The 15,949-nt window shown below is 32.7% G+C and overlaps 1 protein-coding gene across 3 annotated transcripts in view; it reads left to right on the plus strand.

The window, feature by feature from the left end:
• Positions 1-15,949, plus strand: part of LOC115441207 (extracellular matrix-binding protein ebh) — a 121,953-nt gene that overhangs the window by 10,916 nt on the left and 95,088 nt on the right. The window contains exon 1 of one of the 3 annotated variants that reach the window (XM_030165895.2): positions 1,520-1,753. The exons of the other annotated variants lie outside the window; for them this stretch is intronic. Within the exon in view, the coding sequence (XP_030021755.1) occupies positions 1,706-1,753 (48 nt within the window). The 5' untranslated portion in view covers positions 1,520-1,705. Of the gene's footprint in view, positions 1-1,519; positions 1,754-15,949 lie in introns of those variants that run through there. 3 annotated transcript variants of the gene reach the window in all.

The raw sequence follows: 15,949 nt of genomic DNA on the forward strand, positions 1-15,949 counted from the left end.
GAGGTTCAATCACTTACAAAATAAAGTTTTTTCAACAAACAGTTGATTGCTTTTAGATTTTTTAAAAGTGACAATCTCCTGTTTGTATTTCAAATGAATATTAAAATCACTTAATGCATATTTTTTTTTGTATCCCCCAATATTTAAACTTGGCTACTCCCGTGGGTAGATATGTAAATAGGTATATAATTATATCATAGCCACAACCGTCTCAACTCTCACCAAGTGTAGGTACAACCTTCACAAATTTAGCAAATACTTTCAAAGAGCACTTGAAAACGTTATCATTAAAAGAGGTGGTATATGGAATTTTTATGTAAATAAAAATGCAGTGAGGCCAAGGTAGATATAGATATGGATGTGGGACCGTAAGGTCTTCGGAAACCGATGATTTCTTTATTTGGCTCGCGCAAATATTGACAAAGCACATACGTAATGAGAAAATATTCTGAGGTCGATTTTTAAAATATTTTTCTTAGGATTAAAGATGAGTTCTTATAATTGTTAGTAACGAAATAAAACTTTTAATATAGCTGTTGTATTAAAATAAAACTATTTTGTGGATTTTATGGCGGTAAAATCCGCCAAGTTTTATTTCCTTGTCATTTGCGTAAACTTAACTACTGTAGATGTACATACATACATACATAACATCACGCATTTTATCCCCGAAGGGGTATGCAGAGGCGCAACTAGGGCACCCACTTTTCGCCAAGTATGTTCCGTCCCATGATGTGATAGGGGGCGAGCCTATCGCCATATCGGGCACAATTTCCAGACTCCGGGCTGATACTGAGCAGAAAAACCCAAATATCACTTTGCCCGACCCGGGATTTGAACCCAGGACCTCAGAGCGCTATTGTACCGGACGTGCAATACAACTACGCCACCGAGGCAGTCAGGCAGTGTAGATGTGTTATTCTATATTCTATTTTTTATGTATTGTGACTATTTTAAAAAGCAGTTGTAGGTACCTATTGATAATAAATGACTACTGGATGGGTTTATTTATTTTAAAAGTACTGCTATTATTACTTTTGTGGGATTATTCATATGACATGAGTAACGATTCCATTGTTATGTTTGATTCACACGCATTGCATGCTGAGATTATAATTATCGATCCAATAATTTATTGTAAAATTGGAATTATTGTATATACTTATTTATAATTGTTGTTTATAGATCGATAGAAAAAGAAATAGTAAGCGGCTTGTGATTTTATATTTTCAACAGATCTCGTATAAAAGTATTCAATTGTTTTGTAGGAGTGGATTAAAAATCTTTATTAATCTTACACATGTACTTAATATGCTGAATTAAATATAAACACTGTTAAATAAGTAAACGGTAAATACAACTGAATCCATTCATAGATAGAATCCGGAATTGTAGTAGATAAAAATTACTATTGAAAACGAAAATAGAACATGTGCTGATAATGCACCAAGTGATGTAATATTGGCATCTTTATCGCCAACGATAAATATCGATACGTCTCCAAGGACATGAGATAACTGCTTCGCCCATTTCGATAGTGTTGTTTAGATTGTGACTCGTGCGCACAAGAAAAAGTCTTATTTTCTTCAAGAAAAAACGTTTTAAATACATGGATTCTTTGATAAGGACGGATTTTTCGCGTTAAAAAAATTCTTCAGATGATGTTTTAATTAATGTAAAATCTGGTGCAGCGTTATTATTCAAGATGCCTAGTGTTTTTGACAAAATACGTAAGCCGAAAAACAAAAATAAGGTGAGTTAATGTAGCGTATGTAATCTTGTGTGAATTCGCAGTCCCAAACGATGTAAATATGTTGAGTGTACAAAAATTAATGTTCGAACATGTTTCACGTGATTTTATTACGTCGGTGTACATTTGTTTTGGGGATTGTGTACGTTCTATAAAAGTGACAATCATAAATATTTTTATCTATATTTTCATTCTATAAGTTATTGTTTTCATATGTTCAGCCATATTTGTATTATAAACATTAATCATGTGATGTTTATGTATGAAATTGTATTTATAAGGAGGTGGTTTTGCTGAGTCTATAATGAGAGCTGTTATATTTATGATAATTTAAATTACATCTACGGATTTTACGAGCTTCTCTTGCTGGAACTCCTTCCTTTTTATTTAGGTTTGGAATTTGGCCTGTAATGGCCTGTAAAAAATATTCAATACTATAAATTGCCGTCGCTTCATCGCTCCATGGACAGTGGACAGTACCGCATTGGTTTTGTGGTATATAAAAAATATTTCAACAAATATAATAACTAAATAACAATACATTCGTGACTGTTCTATACGTTTCGCGTGACTGGTGTCCTTGTAGTCAACGGAAACACTCTTCACTTACAAACATCAATAGATGACGTTCGAACAATTACATTTTTTATTACTCCTCTTTTATATTCGCTTTGGACAATTTGACATTCGGCTAACATTTTAAAATAGGTTTTAGTGTTATTATTATGTTTTATTGTCATAGTGAAAATAATATCAAAAGAAATATCGCTTTTATAAATATATTTTTGAACTCGTATTTTCTGAGCAGATATTGAAACAAGAAAGCTTATTCTCTTTATAATAATTGAAAAAGAAATTGTATTTTTTACATGTCGACTACTAGAAATAGCGTGGGGATTTGCAAATGAATTAAAGCACAGAAAATATGAATATCAGCTGCTTCTCAGTTAAAATATCTTAATTACCTTCGTTCAAATCGAAAGCACGGACCGAGTCGGGCGGATGCGTCCCGATGTGTGTGGCTAAAATTAACGCGTCACATTAAAAACCGTGCTAACATTAACGTAAACAGTTTACGTTCAGCCTCTCTACTTAGCGACGGGAAATGAAATGAAACGCCTCGTGGATAACTTTGTTTCTATGATTACACGCAAATTGGTTATCAATGGTCTAATAATCGATTTTGTAACTAGAGTAGATGTTTTAAAACGCAATGGTATAGAATTATTTCTTTTATCATATGTTGGTAATATTATTCATAGTAATTATAGTTACGGAGAATTATACAGGTATGAGGAAGATAACTATTTATAATCGTGACTGTCATAAATTGTAAAGGTATCGACAAACAAAAAATAACGTGCAAAGTTCATCGGCGTTCATGGTCAAAGATCGAAAAACTGCTGGTGCGGAATTTCTGTAATGATGAAGCAAGGTGTTGCAAAGTGCATTGTTTTAAACAAGACAGAATCGCTGCTCAGCATAATACTAAGTAAAGAGAGAATATCGAAAATTGACAACGTATACAAAACGATTTTCACAAAATGCTTTACAATTAGCATTCAAGTAGCTGTACGTTTATTCTTTGTTCGTGTGAAAGCCAAAGGGATTTAGCAACAAAGAAGTTTTATGATCTGTGCCACTTGGATTCTCCTTGTTAGCCACGAAATTTTTACTTTGATGTGCTATTTGTAAAGAAATCTATACATATTATAAAACAAAATCCCTTTTTCTGTCTGTCTGTATGTTATCGATTTTCTCAAAATCTACCGTACGGATTTCTATGAATTTGGGTATGGAGATAGTTTAAGACCGTGTGAAGGTTATAGGTTACTTTTTATCCCGGAAAACTCTTTCACGCGGGCGAAGCCGAGAGCAAAAGCTAGTAGCTAATAAATAACAGATAAATCCTTTCGTAATTTCCAATGTAGGTGAAGGAGATATAACATGTAGAGGTTATAATAGAAAAAAATATTGATGTACTCCCAATGGACATTCATACACGTTTTGAGAAAGATAAGATCCTTTGCCTTACACCTATTGTTTGGAGACAATAGAGAGATGTGTTGCGAATACTTTGCAGCCATTGATATTGTTAGAAGGTTCTAAACCTGAGAAGATTACGATACTAAGTATCGCTACTATTGCTATTGTCATTGTAATGCAAACCATCTTAGAAAAATTGAAGTCTAGGGTTTCTTAGCCATTCTTTCCCAGATGGGAATAATCTTCATTTTCTATTTCAAGTGGATTATCCATAATCATTTTTTTACTATGTATGCAGGGAGATCTTTGAAATAATAATTACTAATATGCTACATAACATAATTTACCTCTACCGTAACACCGAGTATTATAAAAATTACAAAACTTTTCTGATTTATTTCCAAATTTTAAATGTACCCACAAATTGCCTTTTATTCAAAGTTTCTCACTGTTGGAATAGTAACCGTTAAATTTGAGTATACAAATGGAGCAAACTTACAATGTCGATTAAGGCCATTCCAATATTTAACGTCAATATTTGAAACGGTTGCTATCAAGTGGAGCTTAGGTAAGGGATAAGGCAAACAGTCGTTGCGTCAACTGTATTTTCTTACCCTGGTGACTGCGCCTTGGGGAATGAAGACGTGAATGCCAATAGTAATTCTTGAAGCAATTTAAAGGGTTTAACTTACTCGATAAATGTATTTGTGCATTTGGACGTCTGGTCTTTTGGACGGAGATGACGTGCGTCTATTACTTATGTGGTGTTATGATTTACATAGTTATAGGAAAGTTTGTTTAGAACTATTTCTTTAGAATCACGCTACATTGCCTAATAATCAATAATCTATACATACATAGTATAACGCCTTTCAGGAACAGGTAAAGATATAACAAACCCAAACTTTGCCAATTATTTTAGAATTTCCCTATCTATAACTTTGAAATCTCCTTTCAACGAAATACTAGAAACATTTACAACATAATCAGTAAAATATTAACTAATGCTACCTCATCTAGTTCGCCATAAGCTCTGAATGTTTTATTAACCCATTACCGAATGTTATTAAATACGATGCTGAACATGATTAAACTGTATTACTGGCACAAGGTCATGCAGTCCACAGCCCACAGTTATGACCTCATCATATATTTATGACTACTTGCTATTGTTTTTAACCTCCTTTGTTGAACATGTGTTAGCTTTCAAGGATTAGTTTTTTCGATCGATTGTAAGCTTGGTTAATGGCTGGGTAGAGCGGTTATTGGATATAGATAATACTTATTGAATACTCGATATATTTTACCTGTCTTCAACCACCATGGTTTGGTAGAAAAAATTCGATGAGAATTTCTATTTTCATGATTGATATTTATATTTTCACTTAACTTAAAATCTTCATACTGAAACTAGACATTTTGCAGATGAGATACTGTTTTTGGGGACCGTTGATATAATATATTTATTTTGGTTGTTTATATTTTATAATGTGGATATTGTTTGGTTAATTTCATAATGAAAATGCTTTATTGTTAATTCCATTTATCTCCTTTTAAGGAGGAGTACGGAACTTTAACTTTTCCCTGTACTTTAACAAGTTTAATTGGCAAGTTACACTATTAGAGAATTTAATAAGACACAGGTATGTTTTATGTATGTATTAAGACTCCATAAATAACTTTCTCTGTTTCTTAGAAGGGCTTTTAGTTTTTCAAGTTTTTTATAGCTTATTTCTCATAGTGTATAACTAAACAAAGCAAATGAATTTAATATGTTAATATACAAGCAGATGGGGACCACGATAAGACGTTTTCCCACTTTTAATTTATAATGGCGGTTTCGCTTCGTGTTTCTCGAGATACCGAGTTGCGCATGCGCATCCAGAATGCAGTGAAATCGAATGTGAGTGAAATGATCAGTTACGATCTCTGTCGACCGTAAATAACTAGTTAATGAGTCGGTTCGAGATAAATATTGGAATTGAAAATTACTACATGAAAGTGGATCTTAGTGATGAAACGGTATGGAAATATTTAAAAATATAAATATGAAGTATTGTATAATCTGAGAAATGAACCAAGAAACTTAAAAAGTAACATAATATATTGCCACTAAACCCATAAATCCTTGTCTATGTTTCAATAAATTCACAGTTAAATATTCTACTTATTAATATTACACCCAAAAAGGGTATTTGCAAGTCACAGAATGTCATAGTAGAAAAAAACAGCACAATAATAACTTTAATTTATGAACATGCGATTTTATCAAATTATGCATCTCAAATGTCGCTGTTCTACGAAGTAGAGTATCTCCTTTAATGTTTGGACAGCGTAGCTTGAAATAGCCATGGAAGCTTACTGTCGCGACGTGCCAAATAAAACACTGTCACATACTGACACTAAGTTATTCTGTGCCATTTAATTATACTGGACGGTGCTTAAGGACTTAAGTAAACCTTTTATACTTATACGGTTTGAGTAAATCCTTCGTACAGTAGATAATATATTACTCCACACACTCGCCACAGCAACTCCGTAAAAAGTATTGAGTGGCTGCATTTGAAACTGAGCAGTGAAGCTGTCTCTGGCATCACTAAACTGTCTTTAACGCGCAGTGAATTCGAATAGAAAGATAGGGAGGAGTTCGGTATATAAATTGTCCACTTCCCTCCATGGCAAAGCGGGAGACAAAATAATAAAGGTACAATAGATAAAGCAGCCACTTGTAGTGTTGGTAAATATATTTTATTACCGATTAAAATTCAAATTATTGTTACATTCTCTGTTTAGCAGTGTTTAATTAAAAAATATATGTATTAATGTAATATGCGAAATAACATTTTATGGAATGTGCTCCAACAAAAAAAAGCAAAAAAAGTAATTAGCAATTATTTAAGTTCACATAATAATGTATTTTAGATTTTACCGTTGAATAACTTATATTGTAAACTGTTAATTTTCATAATAAATAGACAAAGGCTAAATATTAAATTTGAGGATTATTTTCTGATCTACAATGACTTTTAAATACAAATAGCCTTAGTTTATATTTCAAACAAAACATTGACCTCTAGAATTTGTAATGCACACATCTTTTCGCACTTGTTTTATCCGTGGTCAATATATTTACACATCGTTTAGTGTGTTTAGTGTCGAACACAGGAAAACGTGACCGCCGCTGCAACCTCGGCGAAGGTCGGGGCTTAGTACGTCATTCCGTAAAGTGAAATAAAAATATGATCAAATACTTGGTATTCAAGTCATTGAAGATAAAAAATGCCCAAGATTAGCGATGTCTGTTCACAATTAAGATTTGAGAATAATTATAATATGATAAAACCACATTGTGATTATTTTTGTGGTAGTCAGGATAAGTAAAGGCACTTAATTATGTAGTGAAATACAATTGTACCTTTTAGGATTCATTTTTAATCGTCATATATAAACCTTATAAGACTTATAAATTAGGACAAGATTTTCTTTTATAAAATAAAACTTAAACCATAAAGATTTTCTATCTAAAGATTTGCCCGATCGTCATTAAAATAGTATATCTAACATAGTTAATCGCAGTTATTTTTCAAGGTAAATTTTAATATCATTCCACACAGTTGAAATGTCATCATTGTCTAATTTAGTCCACAGTCTACTCAAATGCGCTACTGAGCATGAAATTGCATGATCTTTGTAAAATGAATTGGTTGGTAGATAGTAGGAAGATATTATAACTCTTATTATTTTATGGAAGTAATTGTGCGCCAAGTTATTTCCTCTGGTCTTTAATTATATATGATAGGTTTTACTGATTTCAATTATTAAATTATCATGTCGGGATCTTGAAACTCTTTTCGTCTTCATTAATAATAAAATTTATTATCAAGTGAATCCTTAGTATACCGTATAAGCATTTCCATCAAGAATGCCTTAAATCTCTCTAGCCTTATATTTTGCAAAGATATAAAAATAGTACCAGAGAACCTCAATTCACTGCATAATACATGAGTAACCTTATCGTCAAGAACTTCATGATAAAAACTAGCGGAATGGTTCCTTTTGGTAAATGTGTCAATGCTGACCGCAAACCGGTTGTCCAAGTGTGGTAAATCACTCTGCACTTATTAAGAGAAGCTTATACCCGTTGTGTAACTGAGGGTTTATAGGATTGCTAAATTATGGTGAAGGTTTTGAGTTTAGGAGTGAAGTAAAGGGTATAAAGTTATTTATTTGGACTATACAGGCCTGTTCTAGATCCTTCTAGAAAGGCGTAAGGTTTGAGAGTGCAATAAATCTGTTATCTTATAGAGTTATAATACATAATATGTGGTTTGACGATGAATTGCTTAGTAAAGTTAGTCAATAGAGTTTAAGCAGTTAAGACCTGATTACTGGGAAATCCATGTTTGAATTAGATGAATTTGACCATAATATTACCCATTAGACGTACTAGAATTTATTCATATTCTATCTCAAAAGAATAAACAGTATTTGTTTGCTTAATTCATTTTGGCATCCAAATGAATTCGCTTTCGTTTAAATAAAAGTGCAATATATTTTGAATAAAAAGTGAATTAACTATTGCATTAATATTTATGCAGTTTTATCAAGTTTTAATGGAAAAACCTTTGCTTAGGAAATACCCGTCTTAGTCACCAGTGAAGCTAACCGAATAGGGAAAAAGTTAATTACACTCCTCGGTAAAACTCATTTAAGAAATGAAAACTGGACGTTATTTTTCACCACTTGTTATTTTTAGTACTTTGTTTAAGTAGCACTTCGATGATTGTTATTTGTCTTTTTTATTTTCTTTAGTATTTTGAGAATTTTGCGATAATTCAACCATGCCAGTCTCATCGTATCTACGACATTATCATCTTACCCTAAATTGATTTATAAACATATATATATATATAACTCTAGCGGCTTCAGATAGAGATTCCGACAAAATTATTTTAATAAGCCCCAACGTCTAACAAAATACTGTTAAAAGCATTATTCAGAGCCTCTCTTATAGGCCCCGTCTTAAGAAATTCTACTAATAAGTGTTGCGTACCGTCTATGACACCACACTGCGTATTTGACTTTAGTTTCTTCATTCACATTGAAAAAAATGCAGTCCTTAATAATTTTTCCATTAAATGTTCTTAAGTCATTCTTATTCTTAGTAAACGAAACGTTATTGGTATTTGTAACTCTTTCAACACAAATAGTAGCGAATTATTGACTATTCACTCTATTTTCCTTAATGTCTGCAGAGACATTGCTATCAAGACGCACGGCGTGCACCAGGCGCACATACATCAGTGGAGCGTAGTACAATGCAAGTCACAAATTACCCGATAAGGATGTTGCACTCAGTAAACACGGCATCGTGTTACAGATAGTGGCGACTCGCTTGAGGACAATAAGTGTGAGGATTAGGGTTGTCACTTCTATTGTCCAGGTATTGCAAGTGGCTTGGTATATGTTATTTGACTGTCTGCGACACACACTATTTGTTTAAAGTTTCCAATGTTACCTTTGATGAAGATGTCAACTCCTCACTGACAGCGATAAATCAAGACATTTTAAACATAATATCTTCCCCTCCTGGCAACCCTAGTAACCCGCATACAGTGGTTATGATCGTATCATTTAGGCTTCTTAACTCAGGTTTTGACATCAAAGCGCTAGTAATTCACGTATATATAATGCGGTTCCAACAGGCATAATGAAATGATATAATTTATTTGAACCTGTAAAATGTTATACATTATTTAGATTCCGTCAATATGAACTCTACCGTCAGTTCAGAAAACAGTTCACACCAGAGAAGAACGGGCAAGAAACTCTGGTGTTGCTCTTTTTAAAATCAGTTTAAGGTATGAACTACAGTACTTGATAAACAGAAAGAAGAGAAATTACAATTGTTTTCTTTTTATTGCTGTTTAGAGCAGTTCATTTATGAAATAATGTCGACTGTCGAGAGGTAATCATCTCTCATCAGTCGACATTCTATAGGACCCCACTTCACTTACCATCAGGTGCACTGGAGTCACTTTGTCGAGCTTGTATTAAAAAAAAAGTATATTTATAACGCCTAGGCCGGTCCTTAAGTTAGTGTAAAAGATGCTTTAAACAACGTAGGATTGTAAACACAAGGATTGCTCCACATTATTTGTTTTGTGATAGCTTGATAAAGCGGTCTTCGTCCTGGCCATTACCAGGTAAATAAAGTTTGATTTCACAAACTGATATTTACTATTACTTACATTCTTGGAATCGCTATATTGTAGTATATTTAGTCTTATTATTTTTGCTTTAGACAACAGAAGATATGTCTCATTAATTTATATAAACTACTTTTAATAATAATATTTTTATCATTGAAGTAATTGTCGTCATGGGCGCCGCCAAGAAAGGGAAGTGCATTTGCACCTACGCTATACTACCTTAAATATCATAAAATTTTATTTTTTCTATTCTAAGCGCGCGGCTTTTTGAAAATGCTCATTTTCATAAAAATGGCTCTGTGGTCGATAGATCCTTTCGTTGCAGATTTATTCAGTGACTAATATTTTTTGTGATGTATTTCTGGCTCATGGAGCCCATGATAGTAGTACCTTTTAAGTAACTGTTATGTTTCATATTTTCATTTTAAAGAAGTCATCATCCTCCGTAGTATCCAAAGAAACGCCTCTCAGAACAATTGTTATGACCTGAATTATTTCTTCGTATTCAGATCATAAGGCGCTAACAGAACACGATCATTATGCGAGTGTTAACCTAAATGTTCGTAGATTACTGTACAGTCAGCCACAAAACTGTAACAAATTCAAAGCTTATTATGCTTGTAGACATTAAATTTAATCCACATATTCTTTTTCTTTATCTAAGTGAACTGAAGTTTAATTTAGTTAAGAAAAAATAGTTGTTGATGGCGACACAAAAGTTTAAAGGCGATTATGAATTTGTGTAACCACTTTCGTCGCTGATTGTACATACAGTATTATCGAACGGCTTCCTGTCCTACTAACAATTGTTTTTACATCGGCATATTGCTTTATTACTTTGATAACTTGCGGTATTTTAAGCTTTATATTCTTAGTATATGTCATAGCCGCCATTTTTGAAGATAACGCATCGAGCTAAATTTTAATTCCGGGGAATAAGTATTGCTCGAAAAATGAGTGGATTATAATTATTTTAGATACAGTAAAATACTTTTTTAAATTGAGTGAGTCAGTAAGATTAGTAATACGCTTCCTGTGGGATATTTTTTATAGTTTGCCATAAAATAATGCCATACACATGTTGTAGAACTCGTCTACAAGTAACGGTACGACTTACGAGTATTCCTTATCGATTTTATGGAAAATGACTCAGGACAAAAATCTACAGGCAAATTTGTTGTAAATGAAATAAATACATTGAAATCGGGGTCAAACGGTGCATCCCTTCATTTTAAATGTACATTTTTAATTATATTGTATCGCGGTTTTTTATATTGTATTATTTCCCGACTTGTGACTTTGTAGCCTTGATGGTCACGAGGTCGATATTTTTTTAAACTACGCTTCGTAAATTACGAAACTCTTCAAATATTGTGGTACTGCGACTAGTTTCTATAGAATCCAGTTAACTGAAGGTAATGAGTAGATAAAGGCCGCACCCGACGACCCGCTTTTGCACCGTCAAGATAAGATTTATGCTATTTTCATTTTTTATTTCCACACAATGGACATTACATGTTTTGCCTCAGTAAACTTCGTTAGTGTAACGGTTTTTGATAAATGTAAATACATTCTGTCCTTTTGTTGGTTCTTTTTTGTTAGCCACTAACTGCTTGTGTTTAAATTTAAGTAGATAATTATTTTTCGGCGAAAAAGGATTTCTAATAAGCGTTCTGATAATTACAAATTTTAAATTCTTTAAGAATGATTTTTTTTTATAAATTTTGTTGTAATTATTTTCGTTGATTTTATTTGAAGTGAAAAAGTAAGCGTTTACTTTCTTTTAATTATGCCTTGTTCTTAACATTTATAGTTAAAAACAATTTACTCCATCACTGAAACCGTAGAATTCCTCGAAAATATTCTTTTCCATGTTTTTATTTACCACATTACTTATATTTTTGATGATTCACAATCATAACTGTCGCGCACTAAATGAACGAAGTTTGGTTACGATGTACTCTTTCTCTTATTGTTTTATTCGTTATTTTGACCGTCACATAAAAATATAGTAATATTTTTTCCTTTCACCAAGAACTTTATTATATTTAGGAATTGTTTTAGAATAAATGCTCGTGATTTCGTTGTAGTTGCGTAGTTTATCAAAACTAGAGTGAACTATGTTCAAACACAAGCGTTGGTTTAAATTGTCAAACAGTAGTCGTTATAAATTATCTTGTCGTAAGTGATACTGTGAAATACTAGAACAGGCACTAACATTACCGATCGACACGGTTGCTATAGATTAGATTGAATCGCCATTCTATAACAAATGCGTTTTGAATTGTCCTTATTGAGAAATGAATGAATTGTGGATTCGTTAGATTTAAATGAGAAATTAATTTTAAGATTTTTTTTAATGTTGATAAAATGTATAAAATATTGAAAGATTTCGGCCATCTTTATCGATTTTATAAATAAATTATATTTTCAAATATTAAACTATCTCACGACACTCATATACTAATTATGTTTTAGGTGCCTTTTTCTTTATTAAACCAAAGGGTTCCTTTGTGTATAAAGGCTCTAATAGCACTAAGAGCACTTGCTTCTAGATACACTGTTGCATATTTTTACGTTAAGTTAGCAAACGAAAGTGCGTACTCAACTAAGCGTTAAGTGCCGGCGAAAGTATCTGCGGACAAAGCAATCTAATAAGACCAGATCATGTTTAAAAACAAGTCTATACTTTTTTAGTAATTTTCTTTTTGTTGTTTATTTAAGTTGCTTTACTCTATAGGAATTAAAGGAAAGTCAAATTATATTGTCTACAGACTTTTAATTGCGTTATATTATATTAATAGAATAAAGTCTTTCGGAAACTAAAATAACTTTAGCTGTGCGTAGTTAATTCTGGAGATATACGAACTAGCCCATGACAATTCATTTATCCCCACTAAACTGCTAGGAGATTCTCTTACAGTCCAAACCCTTGTAGAGAAGCCTTAGGTTCGAGTTCCAGGAAAACTGTGTGATCCATAATATTTATGTTTCATTAAAATATGAAGATATTATAAAGTTGATTTATATCTTCGTGTTAGCGTTGATGATGTGCCTAAATAAAATTAAACCCAAAATCGACCCAAATCCAATACAAAGTCTTATGACCTTGTCAAATAATTAACGCAGATTTATTCCGAACAGGAAAACATATTCGGATTTATTAACATAATACATAAGATTGCATAATAATTGCATGTAACTGTTATCTGTGTACCTGACCCGCAATTACTATTTAATGTCAATGAATCATATTGATGGGTACGTTCAACTTTAGTATGTTTATGTAAGGACTAAGAAATATGATTTGTAAATTATTTTAACATTAAGTAACTTTGACGATGTAGTGATGATCAGAGGCGTTAGGTTCGAGCTCCAAGAAAACTGTGATGCATAATATTTGTCCAAAACTTTTGAGGAATATGTTAGAGACTTTCCCGTCCTTCTCACCACTACAAACCCTGTAAGCCAGAATCAGTAGTGGCACGCATTTTATGACACCGAGCGGTGAAGCTCGGCGAGGCTTAGGAAACACGAATTTGTCTTTATCCTGCAACGAAATTAATAATATAAAGATAGGGAAGAGATGGAAATATTATTTGTCCACTTCCCTCAATAGCAAAGCGAGAGATTAAATAAAGAACTGAGGTATACGACAGTATGGATTACTAAGTATGATTTAACAGTAAATTTAAGTTGAAATCTACAAAATGAACTTTGGCATCAGTTACACTTAAACCGGAGTCAATAAAGCAGTTGGAATTAGGTATTCCCGCAAAATTTACCAGAATTACGTTTGGTAAAAACATTCACTTTCCCAAGCTTTTAGTTAAGATACTTTTACCAACGCGAAGACGTAGTAATTTATCGAACATGTATTTATTAAGCTAGAGCTCTTGTCTAGCCAATATATTTTCTATCTCCTAGGATTCCCTACCCTACATAACATTTATTACGGACATGTGCGTGGGACAACATCATAAAGGCCCCAGGGTTCCTATATTCAGTAGCCGAAGCCGAGTGCCTTTTTTATTTATTTGTCTGTAGCGGCGTTATGAAAGACGGCCTTTTTACTCACGATATAGAGGCTGTGTGTTTTATATTTCTGTTTAAATTATTGGTACAGCAGTTTTCTTTTTTTTTATACGGGCACGAAATTGTGGTCCAATAGAATGTCGACTGATGAGTGATGATTACCCCTTGGCAGTCGACACAATTATGCCGGCCTGTCGGAACTGGATATACACAGGCTGATCCCGGATCGTGACACACTTAGGTGGGCTAGTATGGCGGTTTTTAACCCTTTGTGTGCGTTGGTCGCCATCCGGTCGGATATAAAATGTAATAGGTGTACTACCACCAGCAAATTCCCGAATTCTTTTTCCAGTCAGTCAGCATAGCTGTGTAAGCTTCGATAGTTAGTCTCTAAAATTGTACTCTAACAAATTATATTATGTATATTGTTTTTTTATACTACTTAGAGAGTCTGCCTTTACTCATTAAAAATACGTAGAGCATTAGACGGAAGAAATATAAAAAATGCAAATTAGTATTTTTGCTGCCATTTATCCAATTACATGTAAAATTTTTGCGAAAAAACCTAAACGAACCATAAAAACCATCTTGAAATCAAGCATTCAAAACAGATCGCGGAGGAGAATGCAATATTCAAAAAGGCAATATTCGAGATAGCGAGGCCATTATACCAGAGGGACAGACAAATAATGAGGGTCCAAAACAACCCCAAGGAAACGCGTTTTCACGCTCTGCCGCTTTTATGGTGTTGTTCCATTAAATTTTCATTCATTCACGACGTTCCTGTAAATTTTTCTTACACTTACGCTTTATGAATAACAAATGAGTGGCAACTTTCAAAACACGAAATTCGCGTGAGCCATTGTTGTGACCTTCAGAAACATTTATCGAAAAATTGTAGACATTAAAATACTTTTATTATCATGAGAATAATTAACACAGTAATTGGTTTTATTAAATATTACAAAGATATATATTTTACTTACTAATATTAATTATTTAACTAGTAATTAGTATCTTATGTGTTACCAATTTGAGTGAGGGAGGAGGGCGAAGTTTCGCTATTTGATACGTAGCTCACGTTCCCCCTCTGATGGTATTTATTCCCCCTTAAAATATTTTTCTAAATGTTTACGTACGCACCATAATAGTCACAATTCTACTCCGAGGGTGTGCATTATCTGACATTCAGAGTTATTTTATTGCGTAAAATTACTGATATACTTAATTTAGTATGTAATGTAATTAATTATTTCAAAATGTTTTGTTGAATTATACAATTACAATGTAGGTCATCATTTTCACTGCAATTTGCAATTGGATTAAATTACTACATAAAATTTTACTATCATTGCAATATTATGATATTGAAAATCATTTTTGGAAAGCATTCGCAAGAACATTATTCAGAATTAATTACGAAAATAACATTTTAATACTGTTTTTATCGTTTTTCAATTGAATGCGTTAAAATGATGAAAAGGAAAACATTACGGCAGAACACTGTTCGGAGACCTGCATAATGATTCCGACCGACGGAGTCTTTGGAGGCTTCGTATTTAGTTGTTTATATAAATAATAATTGTTTTGATTCACTTTAAATTACTTTTATCGTATAAGAAAACATTAAACGATTGAATTACCGTTTTTAAATTTAAAATTATATAACAACTTGAAAATCTTCCAGAATTTGTTTTGTATAAAATTAAATAGATTCGCTAACCCTACTGATCCCGCGGGATCTCTCGTATCTCCGACGACAGCTTTCGCCTGAGACTTGGATTATCAACGTTCTTATCCCAATGTCGGACGATTAACAAGTTTTTGCTAAATAATCCAGTCCAGACACCATTTCGTTTAACGACATTTGGCTTTGCCACTCTTTAGCAGTTAGGTAAACGTTTTTAATTATTCTTTATTGTTATTTTGTTTAGATGCAAGCGTTTTGCATACAGCATTAGAAGTT

This window comes from Manduca sexta, chromosome 15 (assembly GCF_014839805.1).
Source record: "Manduca sexta isolate Smith_Timp_Sample1 chromosome 15, JHU_Msex_v1.0, whole genome shotgun sequence".
Taxonomy (NCBI): Eukaryota; Metazoa; Arthropoda; class Insecta; order Lepidoptera; family Sphingidae; genus Manduca; species Manduca sexta.